Source organism: Columba livia, chromosome 1 (genome assembly GCF_036013475.1).
Source record: "Columba livia isolate bColLiv1 breed racing homer chromosome 1, bColLiv1.pat.W.v2, whole genome shotgun sequence".
Classification (NCBI taxonomy): Eukaryota; Metazoa; Chordata; class Aves; order Columbiformes; family Columbidae; genus Columba; species Columba livia.
The window spans coordinates 51,446,221-51,467,927 of NC_088602.1; the positions used below are offsets into that span (position 1 = coordinate 51,446,221).

Here is a 21,707-nt window from a genome sequence, read left to right on the forward strand (position 1 = left end):
GGATTGGACTAGATGATCTTTTGAGGTCCCTTCCAATCCCAAACATACTGTGATACTGTGATACTGTGATTATGAAAAGAATTGTGGCATAAACAAAATTATTTTCTGTTATGGGTAATCTATTTAAAATTCAGTAAGGGTTAGATGGCTGTACAATCCATCAAAGGCCTTTAATTCTTGAAACTTCCCATTTATCAGGATGGTAGAGAAGCTAATCACAATACACATGTTCCTTCATCGCTCTTAGACATAATTAGTTAAATGAGTTTACTCCTGAAACGTTGTTTTATATCAACCTGTATGAATAGTTTAAAAAATTATAATAAATTTATGAAATAGAAAAATATCAAGTGACATGTTTTTAGAAGATTTTTCCCAATTTATACATATATAATATCACAAAGACCAGTCTAAGATGACATTAATATACATGTTTTTACAAGTTTGTTTTGAAATCTAACTGCACAACCATGAATCTGTTAATGTCCTCTTCAGAAACGTACAAGATTGTTGTCAAACAGAATTCTAAAAATCACAAAGAAAGTTTCCTGTCCAATTTTCTACTACTCTTGCTCATTTTCACTTCTTCCCCTCCCTCAGCTGATGTTTTCATCAAGCGTTTTCCTGCACACAGGTGCATATAGGGACACCTAGTGGCAGCAACCCATGAAAGCTCCCCAGTCAGAAGACCTGGAGGAGTCACCTCTGGTATGAAATCCAAATCACGCATAATACCCCAAACATACTACTTCAGCTCACTGCAAGGTTTCTGTGCTTTTACCGCAGTGAGTCCACACACTTAAAAAAGCAAACCATTCCTTTTCATGCAACATAACATAGTTATACTGCCTACTAGGCAGAATGGTTAAGTAATAGATTGATTTTTTGATTATCACTTGGTAAATAAAACTTCATATTATCTTAAAGACCAAACTCTCTCATTAAGAAACAGCCTACTCTATGTTATTAAGTGAATGCATGCATATAAATATGTGAAAATAACATGTGTCATGTCTGTATTTTGTAAATATATGTTTATACATACAATACAGAAATCTGTAAGACTGGATTTGTTTTTTAGAAATCAAAGTGAAGGTTTGTTTTTTTTTTTTAATTAAATTACTGTGTGTGCAGATAGGTTGTCTCAGCTAACACTTCAAAAAAGAAAAGTAAACCAACTGATGATTCTCACACAAAACTATACAAATGATAAAACATAAAGCTAAGCACAAGTATCTGCTTGCAATCACAAAGGGCTAAGTTTGAAAAAAAATATATATTCTCCTACCTATTATTTACAGTGTCTAGATCCAGTATTCAGAAGCCACTGAGACTGCCAAAGTTCTTGCAGGATACTTTCATGTGCCTCAAGATTCTATATTGCTTACTGTATATTTTATTGCCAATAACATTTAACTAGACAGCATTTTTTCATAGATATTAGGAATCAGATTAGTGCTGTTACTACTACATCACTTGGAAGTCTAATTTACACATAATCACTGATTTTCAATTTCTGACTTCCCCAATTTTTTTGCTTGTGAGGAACAGTTCAACAGAAATTCTTATGGGATCCTTAACTTCCCCAAAGTGAACAGGAACAAGCTAGGACAGTCTATATGTTTGAAGGAGAGTATACTGACCATATTAAAATTTCTAGTAACTAATCTGGAGTAAAAATTTTAACCTATGTCCTTCTATTAAACATTTTAACCATTAAGACAGAAAACACTTCATAATTCTCTGAGTTTCTCCTGATAAATCTGTTTTACTTACTGCATAAAAGTTAAAGCAGAAATAAAGTAAGAATAACTTAATATATTTGTAACTTAAGGTTATCCTTGTGTTTGAGAATATGAATAAACCTCTGTGCAATCCCTATCCTACAATTTCTACTAAAAAAACCTAAGAAGCTACTCCAGAAGAAGTGTTCAGACCCACATGAAACCAGAACTCTTTTATTTCAGTTATTATGGATAGATTTAGATACCTAATATTAGATGTATTTGATGTAATATAGTGTTAATTATTTTATAATCCTAAAAATAGCAAGGAGATAAGAGAGATGAAACATTAGATCTGATGTATAATGACAGAAGAGTTTAGGAAATTTTAGAGAGATTTTTCCTATGTTGCTTAATCCATACCATGTCCTATTGAAAATGCTTAAAGCTTAGATAGTATTTTCAGAAGAATGGAACAGAGATGAACATTATTTTAATAAGAACTAGTAACAGGAAGCATAAGAACATAGAGGTTGAAGGGATCATCTAAATATCTGCATCCTCAGAGTTGTGGGTTACCATATACTAGGTATGTAGTAAAAAAATAAATTAAAAAAAAAAATACAGAACTTTTACTCTAGATAGTATTACCAACTTTCCCATACTGACTCAAAACCTTTAATTCTCAGTAAAGACCAAAAGCCAGACCTTTAATATTCCTTGGGGAAAAAAAGAAAAAAAGAAGGGGAGAAGGGGAAGAGAAGAGGAACAAGGGCACCACCAATGGTCAACTGAGGCCTTTGCAATAGGAGAAAATATGTTGGAAATTGTTTGCAGAATGTTCTAAGAATTAAAATATGTCACACTTTACGAAGGAGAACAAAAGAAAGACAGACTTGAACAGAACTCAGAATCTAAATTACACAATAAGGGGAGAAAACACCTTTTCTGACCTGAGAGCCTGCAGTAACCCCTGAGGCAGAGAACAGATACAGCATAAATGTAGAACAACCATATTCCATCTTTTTCAAAAAGACCTTTCCTTCCTAACTCAGCACAAATGCCACTTTCCTATCATGAACTGTCCCATTCAATGACACAAATTTTTCTGTAAGCTCTTCAAGTTCTGTCTTAAAACAATGTTGGTTTATTGGCCTGATTACCTATTTGGAAGACATTTCTAGTATCTCACTTCTCAGATAGTCAGTGAATATAAATGTTTGATGACATGCCAAGTTCACTCTTTAGTTCAAATTACTTCTGTCTTTTTAGCATTTAACTAAAAAAGCATTTGTAAGGAATCACATGCCCTCTCAATTTCTGTTTGGCTATGTATGCCTTTAAAAAAAAAAATTATCTTCTGTAGACACATTTTCCATGCCCTAATGACCCTAGTTTTTTTCTGATCTTTAAAATTCATTTTAAGATCTTCTCTGAATGTACGACAAGACCCATGCATAATACAAATGGAACTAATGATAAAGCACATCCACTACAATATTATGAACACCTGCCCACCTATTAGAACAATCCTGCCTAATACATTATAGAATCATATTTCTCTTTTCCCTTTAAACCAGTACTTCTTTTATAATGGCAAAATATAGTCACTTTCTGATTGACCACTACCTTAATATTTTTATAATTTTGGATAAAATTTGATCTTCCAAGTTCATAGCAAAAGTTTCCATTCATAACTTTGTAGATTGCAGTATCCGATTTCACACCATTCCTATCAGCCCAGGCCAAAATAAAATAATACATAGATACACATGAATGAAATTCATAAATATTGACATATTAAAATATTGATAGTAACATCAAATTTGTAAATATGTATATAGTGTATATATATTTGCAAATATATGTATCTTGACAGAAATCTAGGCACACAGAGATATACATATGTATGTATTTCTATATATATATAGATATACACATGTATAATTACATATAGCATGTATATAGAAGTTTTCTTGTCTCATTATCTGTTTCTCAGAGAGAGCTTTAGTTTTGTATGGTCTACAAATTCTGCCCAGACCTGCTTACCTTATATCCTGAAATCAGTACCAAGCTCAAAGCTGTTCACCAAGAAACTCTACTAATGACTTCCATCCATTCAGGTAACTCCCCTCTCATTATGCACTGTCTGAGCTTCTTGGAAGTTCTGGGCTTGCTTTCTTCTGGAATTGTATTTTATGTGTTAATCTTTTCAGCACTCTAGGACAGAAATTTTCTGGACCATACACTTCCTATGCCATACAGTACCTGATACAATGATGATGTGATTTATCTCACCCTATTCCTACTTCCATTATATATCAAATTTTATACATACATTCTTACCAGAAAAAGAGGCAACATTTCCAGTAACTATTTAGTCCAGACCTAATTTATTCTTAATATCCACCCCATCTTTTAACATGGCTTGCGAAGTTTCTACTATGTTCCTGTTTTCTGTGTAAGTTTTGGTTTAACAAGGTTTCTGACCACTCTGAGTTTGGTTTTATACCTTCTGACTTTTGATACAGATTTCTCCCTGCTGATCAATATCTATTTTTCATTCTTTATAGGTTTTGTGATTACTCTTAATAACTTGCTTAAGTTTTCTACCTTCTTTCTCCTCCCAGTTGCTTGGAGGGTTTTTTGTTTGTCCTCTCCCGAATGTAAACATTCAATAGCATTTGCAATTTTTCACACAAGGTAATATCATGCCTTATCTGAACATTAATTCTGGTGCTCCTTAATCAAGACTATCTCACTAAACTTTTTGTTTCTCAGTTTGCCTTTGTGCAACACTGGACTACAGTTACAGATTCTCCACATTTTTCTGTCTTGCAACTTCACACGAAGTGGAAAAGCTCAAAACCACTAGTTAAGATAATTATCTACCATACGTTTTTCCTGCAGATCCTATAATTCATTAAAATTAAGTCTAAGTTATCCTTGCCTCTTGCTTGCTCAGTATCTGTTCCAAAGAAGAACCTACCCTCTGTTCCGTTCAAATTCATGTTATCCTCAACATCATTGGTTAATTTTTTTTCTATTTGCCTGTGAGAAAGCACACAAATTGCATAATCACACAATATGATTTTTTTCCTTTTTTTCTTGTATTTTTAGGTATTATTGTCCAAATCAAGTCTGTACAAGCAGATTCATAATGGATTGCATCCCATGAATTTTTTTTCCAACCTTTTACTCAACAGTTTTCATTCAGACACTATCTCATCTTCACTCTCAAATTTAACTTTATTGCAGTCTTAACAGTCTTTACTCCTTAACAGTTTTAAATGCATTAACATGAACGTATTTCACCACTTTTTTTGTCTTTCCTAAACAGTATGTATCCTTCAGTTCCAACATATTTCACTTACAAATTTGGTACCTTCCAGTTTTCTCCTAATATCTGGTTCCACAGGCTGTATCAACTGTTCCTGCTACTCTTTTTGACTGAATTACTATAGAAAGGGTATAGACCTGCACAGTTACAAGTTATTGCAGTTATAATCCATATATTTATAATATCCTTTTGCTTATCTGTCTTTTCTGTTGTACCATCCTCATTCACGTCCCTCTATTTGTATTTCATATGACAACTATATGAGTTACTTCCAACTTTCCTCATGAGTTTTTCCGTTTAAAGGTTTTTAGAATCTCCCAGTTTAATGAAAAGGAGATGAAAGATAAATTATCAAAAGGCAACACACTATAGTAATAAATATTTATTTATTTATCATAAATTTATCAGCACTGTTTGATGTCTGTGTGCTCAGGTTTATAATGACAGTCCTAGTTCAAATATTCAAATATAACTTTCCACTGTAAGGAATACTTTCAGATTATGTAGACTCCATTCAAATGGAGTCTAATTCCTTACTGGTTTCAGCAAGGAAACAGAGCTGTGCCCTCATGGTAGTCATGCATTTGAAATAAATATTCCACAAAACTATACAGAACTTTAAGGTGTTTTACCAAAAATATAATGTTAATCAGAATAAGAATGAATGGAACAGCAGCATAATAGTTCTACACCAATAACTATTTAAACCTTGTGTGTATTACCAAAATAATCTAGGAGTCTAACAACTTGCAAGTAAAATTTTATTAAATCGAATTTTCTATTTCAATATCTCATTACACAGGACCAGAATAATTAAACTGAAACATAGGTACCTTACTGACTTTTACAAAATGGTTTTTAACATTATTTCAGTTTTATAAAATGTCAACTTTTCCAAAATTGTTTCATTGAAAGAAATAAGCGAAGCCTAGCTGCCAAGGTTTCTTAAAATATCTCTCCTATGAATAAAAAAGTATTTATGTGTGTCTAATTTTGTGTGTCAGAGAGAAAAATAACATAGAAACACAGACAGATGCTATAAATATGATAAGCCTTAAAAATGAAAGCATACATGCATAAAATCCCATATACTCAAAACCAGAATTATTAATTCAAAACAAAAACTATTTTCAAAAATAGTGAGGTCATAAGAAACTCCTCTAAAACATCCCTATTTACAATCTGTAAATTCTTTTTATTCCACTATCATCATATATTTAATGTGGAATACTAGAAAAGCAGTAAGAATGGAGGTGGGGTGGGGGGAAGTGCCCTGAGTAATTTGGTATTCTTTTCCTGACTGAAAGTAGTATTTCAGAAATCAGTCTGAAGCCATACAAAACCTTCCACTGAAACAAATGATTTTGCATCAAAACAGGAATGTCAGAGATTCTTTAATAACAGAAGTACTTCGTCCCATTAAGCTGCTTTCCAAAAGCTTCCACAAGGTCAAGAATACTACCTGGTTTATATAAGAAAGCTGTCTTCCATCCAAACACCAGATCTTACTTATTTCAGGCCTAGGAAAAAAGGATTTGAGTCACATTCCTTTTACATTTGCAAAGAGAAGAATACACCTTTTAAGGAAGGTTCAGCATTAAAAAAAAAAAAAAAAAAAAGTATTTCTCTTCACTCATCCTTGGATTTAGCATGTTGGGATCTTAAGATATGAGTTGACAGAGGTCTGCTGAAGATATAATAGATGTGATGAATGCACATATCATATGTATTCTTCCCTCTTTAGTGTTTAGACTGGCACAAGAAAACCTGTGAAGGCACAACTACGTCTAGTATTACCTTTTGACCTAGACAGGGATGCTGTGCTGTGCACATGGGATGTACTTTATGTGTTCCTTTATGCACAACACCTATTTGATTTACATACTAAAATGTATACAGCACATCACAGTAAAGAATACACAAATGTGAACATGTGCACATCTTTGCATGTATGCAATTAAATTACCTTTTTTCTTTGAAGTTCAGCCAAATACGTAATTTCGCAGAAAATAAAAACCTAAAGCTAAACGTAAAAACCATCACCACTGCCACTGCCAGCTTTGCTCACACAAATATCCCTCCATGTTCCGTATGCAAATGAAATAACGGCAGTTCTTCGAACCGGCAACAAAGACAATGCAGTCAGCGCAGCGTCGCCTACTTCGTTTCTCCCCGTCGCAACCACCAACGCCGCCCGGCAGCCCAACGCCCCCCAGGATGCCCCTGCGCAGCGCCCGCCCGCCCTGCGGGGCTGCCCGGGGCCGGGGGCAGCGCGCCGGTGGGGCGGCCCCTGTGCGAGCCGGCGCGGTCCATCCACCGCCCTGCGCTGCCACCTGGCGGCCACGGAAGGCATCACACCGCCCCGCGACCGCGGGGACCGCCTGGGTATGGGGGGCGCCCGCAGAGTGGTTTAGTTGTTGTTGCTGCATCCCCACTCCGACCCCCTCCGCGCTCCGTGGCTGGAGTGGGCAGAGGGGTAAACAAACTCAGCGCCCCAGACACACACCCCGCGTCCCCGGTTTCGGAGGATGCGCGTATTGAAACCCGCCGTGTCCTTTTCACCGCGACCACCCAATTCCCTACGGTCTCCGCGTATGCAGCGGAGGCTCCGGCACAGTAAGAAATAGCAGCGGTGGCCGCCGGGCCACTGGCTCCTGCCACCCGCTCCGCGCTGCTCCGCCCAGCCATGGCCAAGGAGCGCCGCAGGGAAAGGACGGGGGCGGCTGCGCTGCCTCTCCGCTCCCTAGCGCGGACGGCCGGGCCCCGGGACTACGGCCCGAAGGTTTGGGGAAGAGCGGGGTCGGCGTCCAGGGCGGCGGCGGAGCGCGAGGAAAGTTGGCCAGTGCTGGGGAAAGTGTGAGTACAGCCCCGGGGTGCGTGGGGGTGGGGGTGTGGCGGGGGCGCGGCGCTCGTATCGGCATGTGTGTGCCTGCGCGTGTGCGGTGTGTGACCGTGCGTGCGGGGTGCGTAGTGCCGAGCGGGGCCAACTGCCCGCCGCGCCGTCTGCCGGGGACACCCGCCCTCCGCCCTGGACCGCGGCCCTCCCCCGCGGACCCTCCCTCCCGCCTCCCTCGTCACCCCTTCCGCCTCTCTCCTACCCTCGACACCCCCCGCCTCTCTCAGCCCCCGCTCCCCGCCACCGCCCCGCCTTCCCCTCCCACCGCTCCCCCTCCCGCTGCGCTCAGCGGCGGCGGCGAAAGCGCGCCCCTCCGCCGGCCGCCCCCCGCCCTCGCTGTGCAGGAGCGCGCCCCCGCGGCTGCTCGGGCACGCGTCCGCGCGCATGTGAGTGTGTGTGTGTGTGTGTGTGTGCGTGTGTGTGTGCGCCCCTGTGCGAGCGCGGGTGTCTCGGCGCCGCCTGCGTGCGGGGGGTGTTTGTGTGCGATCCGCACCGAGCCTCCCCGGCTGCCGCGATACTCGCCTCCGCCGCCGCCGCCCCGGCGGCTCCGCGAAGCGCCCGCGCAGCGGGTCGGCATCTTCATGGGTTGCCACCATGCTTAGGCCCCGGAGATTTCGGGCGAAGTAAGTACCACGATTGACTTTTCTCGCGCTCCCTTTCTCTCTCTCTTCTTCCTCCCTTCCTGCCCCCCCCCCCCCTCCCCGCCACCCGCCCCTTCACCGCCGGGTCTTTCCTTGCTGTTGCTTTCCACCCCCAACCCCTCCCCCGTCCCCGTCCTCCCTCCCGGAAAGCCATTTCTCCCAACTCTGGGTGCTGCTCATTTGGGTGGCAGTGTCCGTCTGGGGCTGCTTGCTTGCTGCTGCTGTCGGCGGTACTGAAAGCCGCTTCGAGCCGGATATGCAGTGCGGTAATCTAAGGGCTGAACTCTTCGGGGAAAAAGCCACATACACAAGAAAAATCCCGATGCAACCCCTGTCCTCTTCTCCCCTCCCCCTTTCTCTCTCTTCCCCCCTCACCCCCCCCATATGAACCTCTGTAGGGAGCTGGCGAACAGCAGCACGCAGTCATCAGAGAGGGGTTTCCAAGGCGGGATTGCAACCTTGCATACAGCCAGCTACAACTTTATTTTCTTTACCTCCCATCCCCACCCCCCCCTTTTTTTTTTCATGGAAAGGGAGAAAGGAGGAGGGAAGGAATGTTGTATTTGCCTCCTTTACTAACCATAATTGAATTAAAGTTGTAAAATGCCTGGGAGTTTAACACTGACCGGGCAGGTTTTCAATAGCTTTTTTCTTTTTTTTTCTCCAAAGAAGAACTGTCAGTTAATAGATGAATGGATCTGATCAAGCTAAGAAAGAATATGTGAGATACATGCCTTTGAGTAAGATTTCTGCTGCCTTTATGCAGTGAAGCCTTTTGCTTTGAGTAATTCCAATCCAGTTGACGTCTGGTCAGAATTAAAGAGATTCGTCGAGACTTCCAGTTTCTTGCTGCATGACTGCCTTTGCTGCAAGTGCGAGATTTGCAGCCTTGAATCTGATGCTACAGGAGATGTCTTGCAGTACTGAGACTTGCCGTTTTTTAGGATGCGTTCCTCCAAACCAGAGTTGTGGCATGAGGATTGGAGCTCTGAGGTGGACGATAGAAAATGCAAGCTTGCTCCAAGATCCCAGCGTTTATGCCTGGATGATTTATTAGTCTTCCCCTACCGACACACACAATCCATTTATTTTCCCTATTTATATTGTTTTAGACTAGTAGAAGAAAGCCACAAGGAGTCAAAAAGACTTCAAGAATTAGTAGATTTGGGATCTGTTTCCAGCTAGGTGAAATTCGGGTATTATATTACTGACGTAGGTCAATGATAGGGTTTCCCTTCCACCCCCCTTGGCTTTTAATCAGCCTGGGTGTCTTCTTCCCTAAAGGATGAAGAGTGCTGACAGCCATCGCTGCTTATAATCAGTAACTCTGATGCTTGGAGGGTTGGCGATGAGATATTTTCATGAGACCTATTTAAATCTCTCCACTTCTACGAGGCTAGTTTTGGAGAATGTTGGGAATAAGCGTTATGTCAGATATGGCTGAGACTCCGAAGATGACCCACATGTTTTACATTTTTCACAATTTTTGGGTGAGTGGTTAAAACATTTCCTTTAAGTGTGTGTGTGTGTGTGTGAGAACTTAGACATCTGCTTGATCGTCAGCTCTGTTACATTGTACATAACTCATGGAGGAGGAGGGGGATCAGGAAATCAATTAAAATGATTTACTTGTGTAAAGAAACAAAATTTCTCTTACTGAAGAGAGCTGCTAAGTGCATTGAAGTAGGACATTAACTTGTTTCATTACTGAAGAATTCTGCCACAAAAGTCATCTAGGGGGTGCATGTGTGTGTGTGTATGTCTGTGTGGGTAGGTGTGTGCTTTGTAAATGTATAGATAGAAAAAAAATAGAGTTTTAAGAAATGGTTGAAGTGGAGAATGTGTTGGTATTCTCTCTATTGAATTAAGCTGCCGTTTTCAGCACTGAGCATTTTTCTTTGGATTCCTACCAGGGCATTTCCACCACTGGTTAAAAATCAAGGTAGAATGAGGGGAAAACCTTGGTGCACTGTTCACTGGGGAGGTTCTGAAGGGAAGGGGGGAGCTGAGTAATAGGGAAGGTGGGAAACCTCATAAAATGGTGCTTCTTTTCTCTTAAATTAGAACTGTGAAACTGAACTGACAGCCATTTTATGTATATTTATGGGGCTGGTCATGAAAAAGAAATCCAAGGAAGCATTGAAATGCACCCCACAGGAACAGCACCAGAACAATTCCTACGGTGACCTCACCTTTTTAAACACCGCAGGCATTTGACTCTCTAGGAGTTGCCTATCAACCTTTTAATCAATGCATGTCGTCCAGTTTTCGAAAGTGTGGGAATTAGAAGTGACAGGAGGGTTTTTTTTGTTTGTTTGTTTGATAAAAGATCCATTCTCTCCCCCACTGAAGATATATATAAACTTTGTGTCCACTTTAAATTTTATAGGGCTATGCTATTATGTTGCTTTCTTTTTTTTTTTTTTTTTTTTTCCTTACCCTTACAGGAAATAAAATGTACGCTTGCTGCTCTACAGTAACTTTGGAACAGGATCTCAACAAAAAAATGCATATCTGGATGCTGCAGACAATTGTATTTGCTTTAACATCTCTAGTCCTTTCATGGGCAGAAAGCATTGAGTATTATGGGGAAATCTGTGATAATGCATGTCCTTGTGAGGAGAAGGACGGCATCTTAACAGTAAGCTGTGAAAACAGAGGAATCATCAGCCTTTTTGAGATCAGTCCACCAAGGTTCCCTGTCTACCACCTCTTGTTGTCTGGGAACCTTTTGAACAGGCTCTACCCAAACCAGTTTGTTAATTACACGGGAGCTTCGATTTTGCATCTGGGTAGCAACGACATACAAGACATCGAAACAGGGGCCTTTCATGGTCTGAAAGGTTTAAGGAGGCTGCACCTGAACAATAACAAGCTGGAACTTTTACGAGATGACACTTTCCTTGGGCTAGAGAGTTTGGAATACCTACAGGTCGATTATAATTATATTAGCGTCATTGAACCCAATGCCTTCAGCAAACTGCATTTGCTGCAGGTGCTGATTCTCAATGATAACCTCCTCTCCAGTTTGCCCAACAACCTTTTCCGTTTTGTGCCCTTAACTCACCTGGACCTAAGGGGTAACCGGCTAAAGCTGTTGCCCTATGTGGGCCTTTTGCAGCACATGGATAAAGTGGTGGAGCTGCAGCTGGAGGAGAACCCCTGGAATTGCTCCTGTGAGTTGATTGCTCTAAAGGATTGGCTGGACAGTATCTCATACTCTGCTCTGGTGGGAGATGTGGTTTGTGAGACCCCTTTCCGCTTACATGGTCGAGACTTGGATGAAGTCTCCAAGCAGGAGCTTTGCCCCAGGAGGCTCATCTCGGATTATGAAATGAGACCACAGACACCATTAAGCACCACAGGGTATTTTCACACTACCCCAGCTTCGGTCAACTCAGTGGCCACTTCTTCTTCAGCTGTTTACAAATCCCCCTTGAAGCCCCCCAAAGGGACCCGCCAACCCAACAAGACGAGGGTGCGCCCTACCTCCCGCCTGCCCTCAAAAGATCTGGGATACAGCAACTACGGCCCCAGCATTGCCTATCAGACCAAATCCCCGGTGCCTTTGGAGTGCCCCACTGCCTGCACTTGCAATTTGCAGATTTCTGATCTGGGCCTCAATGTCAATTGTCAGGAGAGGAAGATTGAGAGTATTTCTGAACTGCAGCCCAAACCCTATAATCCTAAAAAGATGTATCTGACGGAAAACTACATTGCTTTGGTACGCAGGGCAGATTTTGTGGATGCTACTGGGCTGGATTTGCTGCACCTGGGCAATAATCGGATCTCGGTCATTCAGGACCGGGCTTTTGGGGATTTAACTAATTTGCGAAGGCTGTACCTGAATGGGAACCGGATCGAGCGGCTGAGCCCGGAGCTGTTCTATGGGCTGCAAAGCCTGCAGTACCTCTTCCTGCAGTACAACGTCATCCGGGAGATAGAGGCAGGCACCTTTGAACCTGTCCCCAACCTTCAGCTCTTGTTTTTGAACAACAATCTTCTGAGATCTTTGCCAGGGAACATTTTTTCTGGTTTGTCTCTCTACAGGCTGAGCCTGCGGAGCAACCACTTCTCCTATCTGCCGGTGAGCGGGGTGCTGGACCAACTGAAATCCCTGCTGCAGATCGACTTGCATGAGAACCCCTGGGACTGCACCTGCGACGTGGTGGGCATGAAGCTGTGGTTGGAGCAGCTCAACACCGGTGTCCTGGTGGACCAGGTTATCTGCGAGTCCCCTAAGAAGTTTTCCCAGAACGACATGCGGGCTGTCCGGGTGGAGCTGCTCTGCCCCGACTACTCGGACATCGTCGTCTCCACACCCACGCCGTCCCCGGGCCAGCTGCCGGCCAGGACCACCCCTTCCTCCTCCACCGTGCGGCTCAACGGCACGGCGGCGGCGGGCGGCTCTGCGCCCGCGGGCGGTGCCGGCGGCGGCAGCTCCTCGGTGCCGCTGTCGGTGCTGATCCTCAGCCTGCTGCTGGTCTTCATCATGTCGGTCTTCGTGGCGGCGGGGCTCTTCGTTCTGGTGATGAAGCGGCGCAAAAAGGGTCAGGGTGACCACGCCAGCGCCAACAACTCCGACGTGAGCTCCTTCAACATGCAGTACAGCGTCTACAGCGGCAGCCACCAGCACCACCACCCCCACCTCCAGCAGCACCCGCCACACCGCGGCAGCGGCGGTGGGGGAGGTGGCGGGGGAAGCGCGGTGCTGCCTAAAGTGAAGACCCCCGCCGGCCACGTCTACGAGTACATCCCGCACCCTCTGGGCCACATGTGCAAAAACCCCATCTACCGCTCCCGGGAGGGCAACGCGGGAGAGGATTACAAAGACCTCCACGAGCTCAAGGTCACCTACAGTAGCCACCCCCTGCAACCCGGGGGGGGTGTGCCGCCGCCCCCGCCGCCCCCGCCGCCCGGCGGGGAGGATGCGCCCGTGCGCAGCCCCGCGTACAGCGTGAGCACCATCGAGCCGCGGGAGGAGCTGCTCTCCCCAGTGCAAGACGCCGATCGCTTTTACAGGGGCATTTTGGAGCCCGACAAACACTCCTCCTCCTCCACGCTGGGCACACCCGGCTCCACCCTCCCCGACTACTCCAAGCTCCCCGCCGCCTACACCTACTCCCCAAACTATGACCTTAGGCGTGCCCATCAGTACTTGCACCCGGGGCCGGGGGACGGCAGGCTCCGGGAGACGGTGCTCTACAGCCCCCCGAGTACTGTCTTTGTAGAGCCCAACAGGAACGAGTACCTGGAGCTAAAAGCAAAACTAAACGCAGAGCCGGACTACCTCGAAGTGCTGGAAAAACAGACCACATTCAGCCAGTTCTGAGAAACAGCTTCCCTCTCCCCCAACCACAGCAGCTCCTTCTCTAGAGTATTTGTATTTAACAACCACACGCAAAACAAAGAAACGTAAATGCTGACCTCCTCCTCGCCCCCCCCTCCCACTTTTTTTCCCCTTTTAATTCATTTTATTGTAGGGTGAAGTGCCTTGGCACAGGATTTTTCAGCTTCGGTGAATGATTTTGAAAGGGTGTGCTGTTTATTTTATTTTTTATTTTTGTTTTATTGTGTTTGGAAATAGGAAACCACTTATTGTGTAAATTGAGCACAACACTGGTATTGTGCATATGTCCATATATGCTTGGGGAAGGTGGTAGGGTGGTCTTGTCAGGTCATATTCAGGTTACAAATACAAAAGTAATGGTCACTTTTTTTTTTCTTTTTTTTTTGTGTGTACAAACATTTTTAAATTTTGTTTTCCTTCTGGTTGAAGAGTACAGCGCACATTTTCCCCTTTTAGCCATGAGTGAGTCTAAATGGCTTTTATGGAGAGATTAGCACACCCCAACTTTAATACAAGGTTTCCTTTTTTTAAGGATGTGTTTGTATGCTTTCTGGACTTTTGAATTAAAAAATATATTATGATATTTAAAAGGATCACTGTAGATGTGGAAAAATCATTAAAGAGTGCAGAGATATATGATCCATAACTGGTTAGTGAAAATAACTTATTGATGAAATATAAAAAAATATTTTATTGTAGCACCTATTTTTATATGCACATTAGCATTTCTCTTTCCTTCACTATTTTAGGGCCTAATCCTGCAAATTCTTACTTGCTTGAGTGTCTTTACTTGTCAAAGAAGCCCCAGATTAGGCCTTCATCCTGCAGGCACATGAACAACTTTAGCAACGTGCATAGTTTGTAGACTCACTCATTGAGCAAAGTCAGTCAAATGTCCAAAAGATTACAATAAAGGATGAAGAACTATTCTTACAAGTAAAACTACTAGGATGTTTTAAGTGTTTTTTATTTTTTCAGGATGGGGTCCAAAGTCTGCCAATTGCTTTAAAGTGTTGCACTACACCAAGAGCTTTTTTTCCAAAGCTGATGTAGTATCAGGGGGAGCTTTTAAATCACTACAGATAATGCCAATTATGACCAAATTGTAACAGACAATCTAAGACATATAATTTGACCACAAGAGAAAAAAATAATGTTCCTCTATTTTAAAATTACCTTTTAGTAACCTCTCGTTCAGGCGTCTGGTTGGGCAAACTAGTGAGGGACATGTAGAAGATATTAATTTTACCAGGAAAAAAGTGTATTTCATTTTTGATTTGTCAGTGTTCTTCTTTTTTTTTTTTTTTTTTTCATTATTTAACCAAATTATAATGGTTTTACAATTGTTGTAGCCATTTCTGATTGTTTAGTTAAGTAAGATTGCACTTGTACAGATCCACATGTTTACTGGTATCCTGAAAGACCAAATTATGGACTGTACACATCTATATACAATGTCTTTACCCCTTTGGGCAGCAGGCAATGGCAAAGATATTCATATACACAGCATCACTGTAAATGGGACAACTGATGTCTCATATGTATCCCAGCACATGTGATTTTTTAATAGTTTCTGAATAAACACTTGATAAATATTTCAAATGTCAGAACATGAAGTAATGAGTACCTGAAGTTTAAAATTCCTTGCCAAAATTGTCTGTTTGTGTGTTGGATTCTCTTTTCTAGCAATTAAGGCTCATCAGAAAGATCTAACATTTTTAGGCAAAATATAATGTGTTGTCTATTTTCAAAACACAACGTATGATAATTACCAGCATATATAACATGGATCAGAGAGTGACACATGGGTATGTGTTTCACCAGCATACTGGATAGGATAGTTTTATATTTATGTTTTGTCTTCTTGCTGAAGCGTTCTTTAATATATGGAATGGAGTGTTATTTCACATGCGGTTTTGTCTTTTTTCATTAGGTTATCATGTTTGGTATTGTTTGCAGAATTGCTCACTAGCACATTTTTTATTGCTAAAGGGCTCTGTTCTCTTCTGCTTTTTCTCTCCATGTACAAACCGTCACTTTCTACAAAGACAAAGCTATATAACTGGTCCTTTGGAATTCAAGATAAATGTTTTTTTTTCTTGGCATGTGTTCTTCCCTCTATGCCACCCACACTGAGAAAAAAAAAAAAAAAAGAAAGTGTGACTGTATTTAGCTTGGACAGTTTAGTCAGTGGAGTGTTATTTCAGTTAGAAATACAGATATGAAGAGTATTCTTTTGTTACTAGAGACACAACACATGGCTGTTCTGTGCACTGCTCTCGATCTCCTGTAGACCTCCTGCTGACACTAGTGAGACATGTGGGTATTGCTGCCTGAGGTGCAGTTCTGGAGCCCTAATTTTGAATTACCTCCTTTATAACTATTGCTGAAACCAGTGGCCTGGTTCTCCTTCCATTTAAACTCAGCAGAGGCCCACTTGTTAAACAGGCATAAGTAAGAAAATTTTCAGCCTCACTGGCTTCCTCATTCACTAAGCAAAAGTGTGACTCAAGTAAAGATTGAATGAGAAGGTCCTACAAACAGTACGTTTCTGTTCATGTGTACATGTATTTCTTTTTCTCTGTGTTTCTAAACTCATAAACAGCAGTTTGAATAGGTGTCAATACAAATGTAGGATTAGGCCCTTCACATGAAAGGTACATTTTACATGGCATTCTGCCACAAAGAGGCAGCATCCACAAATGAGTAAATGAGCAGGAATTGCCTGGTTTTGTAAGAAATAGCTGATAGAAATGCCTCAGCAGTCTGTTTATGCTTGCATTCTGATGCTGCCATTTCTGAAGCCTGTAGTAGCGCTGCTTCCATGTTTTCTGCACACAATAACTGGTAATGAAGAATTTTTCTACGTGTCTATATTAAAACTGGAACAATTAATTTAAATCTCTTCAATTTCTCATCTTCACTAGAAAAATATATTATCAATTCCATTACTGGAGGAAAAAAAAAAAAAACAGAAATAGCATCAATTACCTTCAGAAAGTGCATTGTTGAAGATAAATCCTTAAAAAAGGATACAGAGTGCAAAATAGTATTCTTTAGTTCATAATTATCCTGAAACACACCAGAAAGGGCTATTTGTAAATGAGGACTTTAATGGAAGCAGGATTTCCCACTCCCTGGCTACAATGATATATTATCTGTGGAAATTTATAGTGAGAACATGTAGATGGGAATGTGACCTGAAAAGGATTATGTGCTTCTAATTTGAAAACACAAGATAACTTATGTAAAGGAAAAAAAAATTGTATAATGATATGACTTTTGTTCTGTTAGCAAGATCAGTGAAAACCTCTGCATGGTGATCTGATGAGTTAGTGCTGACCAAGGGGGTAAAAGTGTAAGAAGAAGAAACAGAAAAAACCTCTTTTAAGAATTCTGAATATTATTTTAGCTTGGTTTAGGTTGGTTATCAAACTGATTTAGATTGGGTATTAAAGTGACTCCCTCCCACCCTTTTTTTCTTTTAGTCTTTTGACAAGGTATATTGAGCTTATTGAATCACTCATATGGCTTCACATTTTTTTTGAAAGTGTAAGAAATTCTGTAATAAAAGAGGAGAAAAGGTGGAAGAGGAATCCTAACTTCTCAGTGTAACTAATAGAATCCAACCATGGCTTGTGATAATATAGAACATTTATTCTTATAAAGTAAAAAAGTATTGTTTGCATTTCTTTTTTTTTTTTTTTTTTCATATTGTACCACAAATACTAATGATGCATTTAGGGGTGAGATATCTTTTTCACTCTCCTTTCCTTTCCTTTCCTTTCCTTTCCTTTCCTTTCCTTTCCTTTCCTTTCCTTTCCTTTCCTTTCCTTTCCTTTCCTTTCCTTTCCTTTCCTTTCCTTTCCTTTCCTTTCCTTTCCTTTCCTTTCCTTTCCTTTCCTTTCCTTTCCTTTCCTTTCCTTTCCTTTCCTTTCCTTTCCTTTCCTTTCCTTTCCTTTCCTTTCCTTCCCTTCCCTTCCCTTCCCTTCCCTTCCCTTCCCTTCCCTTCCCTTCCCTTCCCTTCCCTTCCCTTCCCTTCCCTTTCCTTCCCTTTCCCTTTCCCTTTCCCTTTCCCTTTTTCATGTTTATTTTTATATTTCTTTTTATATTTATTTTTATTTTTTTTATATTTTCCTTCCTTCTTTCTCTTTCCTCCTCTCCTCATCTATCCTATATTGCACACTTTACTCCTGTCGTTGCTAAAACAACCTGAATTTCAAATGATCAGTCCCAGAAGATATACCCTGTAATTTCTAGACATTTTTTCACACTATTTGAAACACCAGATGTTATGTCAGTCTCATTACCAATTAGAAGTCTGACATACATGCAGCTTCCACTTTTATGCTTCTATGGCCCACATTCTCGCTTTTTTTTTTTTTTTTTAAGATTTACCTCTCATTATTTTAATGGTCGCTTAAGGTAGTAAAAACATGTTCAGTTGATTCTGCATATTGCAGTATTTAATTTCTGAATGTTTTCTTATGTTTTCTTTTTTTACAAAGCATATAGCAAATTCTTTGGGTTATTCATCTTAGGAAAACATTGGATGTGGTAGTACCTTTTCTCATATCACATAATAACTTAATTCTTAAAATAATATAGCAAAATTAATGGTAAAATCTTATAAGACCCTCTCACCCATGGAAAACACAATTTAGAAAATACATCTGAAAAGGCGGGAATAGCTAATCGTGGTTGTTGATAACATCTGAAGGTGACGTCCTGGTTCTGTAGTTTGTTCAGACTTTTATTTATCTGGAGCTAATATGTCTAGCCTGTGAGTTGTGTGTTTCTTACAGAAACTTAAGAGTCTGCTTAATGCATATGGTTCCCTCTCAGGGGGTGAATCCATTAAGACAATACATCCTGAAGGACAGCGTAAACAAGAGCTCCTTCATTTTTAGAGGGCAGGTTCTTTATATTGCTCTGTGTCTCCAGGGAGCCTGAATAGCCTTTTGCTTGTTTAAAGGCTGACATACCGAAATGCCGTGTCTCCAAACCAGCCTCTAGAGAAGGAGGCCAAAACCTTTGTTTGTCTTATGCAGAAATGAGAACGCTATTGGCGCTACAGGCATTAAACAAGAAAAATGGGGAGAGAAGAGAGAGTGAATGGCAGACAATTCCATAGCTGTCAGCCTTCAAATGGTCTTCACATCTGTATTGATTATTTGATTGTAGGGAATTGTACCTCCCTTCTGCCGCATCCATTTACTCTGGAAAATGCAGAACCTCAAGCTAAGGAGTGACAAGTGCATGGAGGAGTAGATGAGTGAGGCGGTTCTGTGGGAAGAGTAGGCAGGACAGCAGCACTCTGAAAGGGGCGGCTGTACTAATGGTTTATTTACACCATTTCTCAACCCTTCTAAGAAGCTTTGCAATGTTCTCCGATGAAATGAGAGCACATAGATCTCTCTGCAGTCCAGCAATACTGTCTTACACTTTTGTGTTTATCTATGTATTAATACTATCCTAATATAAATACAACAAGTCTTCACAAATTGTATTGCTTTTTTCTTTTCATTGTTCAGCTACATTTCAGAGTACCTAGCTGTATGATAATACTCCAGAGATACTAAGTAAGCACGGTTATGCTTTAGAATAATTGTTTATTCTTAAAATACTGAACAAAACAGAGTTAGGAAACAAAAAGAGACACATTTCAGTCCTAGGAAACAGAGGTATTTATTTAATTGAATATACAAAGAAATAAAGTGTAATGAAGTTTGTAATTAAATGGTTATCAAATTAACTATTTAACTTACAGCTAATGGGCCACATTTTGCTTCTGGTTTTGTAAATAGAAAACTGGATTCCAGTGACTTCAGGAAATTACAAAACATTTACTTTGGTCTTATGAGTTTGGCTTATTATCATTGAAATAAGCCAATTGTCTTAGCATTTTTGGTTAGTAAAGGGAATAATCTGAATACAGGTATGATAAACATCTGTAGTTCTGCTGCATACCTCCAAAATTAATTACATCTATATCCAATCTACTGACAAATTAACTGAACGTTAATGTGGTATAGCACCGTAAAATTTATCTTGGAACAATGTTGTCCTGATTATATGGGAAGTTAAGTTTACATCCACATGTACAAATGTGGTTCTTGAAAATGATGGACACTATGAACTGACAACGTATCTTTATTTAATTCTGTGGGCTTGGTCCTGAAATTGTGTATTAGATTAAATAACTTGATAAAAGTTGTTCCATTTGTGGTGGTTTTGTCATGGAAGATGCAACCACTTTCACTGCAATTTTTCAGCCTCGTATTTACAGTATTTTTAAATTTTACAGAAATCCATAGACCATAGATAGTTGAACGTCAATGATTTTTTTTTATTTTTTTTCTGTTTGGACACAATTGCTATTGTATATCATGACATGGTTGTGAGTGACCTTTCAAAAATAGTTCTAGAAAAGGGGGAGATAAAAATCTGAAATACTTCATGTAATGAAACATTTTCTTCTCATGATTTCAAGAATATATCTGATTTTGTGATTATCAACACCTTCTGGTAATTTTGTACCAATACTGTGACAAAAAGTTTATATTCCTGTTTGGGAATAGAGACAAAATAAAACTTGAAAGGTGACAATCTAGTACAGTTTTCTAATTTCTGAAAGCAGAGTTTAATTACTAAGTAGATTATTATTTTGACCATCTGTATTTTTTTACCATCTGTACTTTAAGAAATAAATATATATATGTGTGTGTATATGGAAGTGTATGCATACATATATAAGTATGCATATATGTGCATGTATACATACACTTATATTTATCTATATTTCTTAAATTAACATTGTCTCTACTGTCAAGGAATATTTCCTCGTGTGTTTTGAAAGCTTTTAGGCCTGGAATGAAGCAAAAGTGCTTCAGATAGCATATGAAGCATATAAATGCTAAATCCACAGAGTCACCAAAAAGTCACTCCAGTCCTACAAGACTTCAACTTGTCCAATATAGTGCTATAAATGTTGTTTTGTGATTGCTAGGAACAAAAGTTCAGGCCCAAATCCAGTTTGTAACTGGCTGAATAGAGATTGAGAGGCATTAATATTCTTACGCCTTAAAACTGTACTTTTTACTTTTGGAATAGTATCATATAACAAGAGTGGCCTGAGTTTAACTTTGCTATAACTTCATTACAATAGCAACTAGTTTGTTGAGTCAAATGGACAAATAAACACATACTTACATGCTTCACCTACTAAATGTATCTATGAGAATTGAAACAATTCTTTAAAATCTCTCATGATTAGATATCTGAATTTAGTTTTAAAATAATAATTTCATAACTGTATTTAATTATGTAGTAAAAATTGCATGACAAAGATGTGTTCTCTTTCTAAATGCTGAACTTAGGAGAACAATTCAGTTTATTAGTCACAACTTTAATAAAGCTGGTAGTCTCAATGGCAGTTGCTTTCTGCTAAAATTAAAGCAGGGTTGTTCACAGTATTGATACTTTTCAGCTATGATAGTTTTATAATTGTAAATTCTATTTTAAAATTTATATATTAAACATTTAAGATGCATTTTCATGTTGGCATTTTATTAAGTTGAATCAAATATGTCATTACATTTATCTGAAATTTATTAGTTATGCAATTTTAAATAGTTTTCACAATTTTTAGGTCATTCATAGAACTATTTGTAAGGGATATAATAACGTGGTTACATGAATTTATGTATAGTTACATACAGTACTTCAGTTAGATTCTATCTGATACTTTATAGCG

The 21,707-nt window shown here is 40.2% G+C and overlaps 1 protein-coding gene and 1 long non-coding RNA gene across 7 annotated transcripts in view; one reads left to right on the forward strand and one right to left on the reverse strand.

Moving 5' to 3' along the window:
• The window catches only part of LOC110361215 (uncharacterized), a 122,155-nt gene extending 114,605 nt beyond the window's left edge, over positions 1-7,550 (reverse strand). For 3 of the 4 annotated variants that reach the window (XR_010471329.1, XR_010471325.1, XR_010471328.1), the window contains exons 1-2: positions 7,031-7,550; positions 6,527-6,584 (exon numbers count right to left, since the gene is read on the reverse strand). This is a non-coding gene — a long non-coding RNA (uncharacterized LOC110361215). The remainder of the gene's footprint in view (positions 1-6,526; positions 6,585-7,030) is intronic. The other variant, XR_010471330.1, reaches the window with a different exon arrangement.
• Positions 7,551-7,784: 234 nt separating this feature from the next.
• Positions 7,785-21,503, forward strand: SLITRK5 (SLIT and NTRK like family member 5). Of its 3 annotated transcripts, none has more exons than XM_065056767.1 (3): positions 7,785-7,920; positions 9,886-10,091; positions 11,049-21,503. In XM_065056767.1, exon 3 carries the CDS (start codon positions 11,057-11,059, stop codon positions 13,931-13,933), a length of 2,877 nt encoding a protein of 958 aa, XP_064912839.1. In that variant the 5' UTR covers positions 7,785-7,920; positions 9,886-10,091; positions 11,049-11,056; the 3' UTR covers positions 13,934-21,503. The 3 variants fall into 3 exon arrangements, with proteins under 3 accessions (XP_064912839.1, XP_064912827.1, XP_064912832.1); XM_065056760.1 differs by lacking the exon at positions 7,785-7,920 and adding an exon at positions 8,294-8,583; XM_065056755.1 differs by lacking the exons at positions 7,785-7,920; positions 9,886-10,091 and adding an exon at positions 8,241-8,583.
• The last annotated feature ends 204 nt before the right edge of the window (positions 21,504-21,707 follow it).

Excerpts from the sequence above, each read along its gene's own strand:
- SLITRK5 (XM_065056767.1), top strand. The coding sequence starts at position 11,057 with ATGTACGCTTGCTGCTCTACAGTAACTTTGGAACAGGATCTCAACAAA.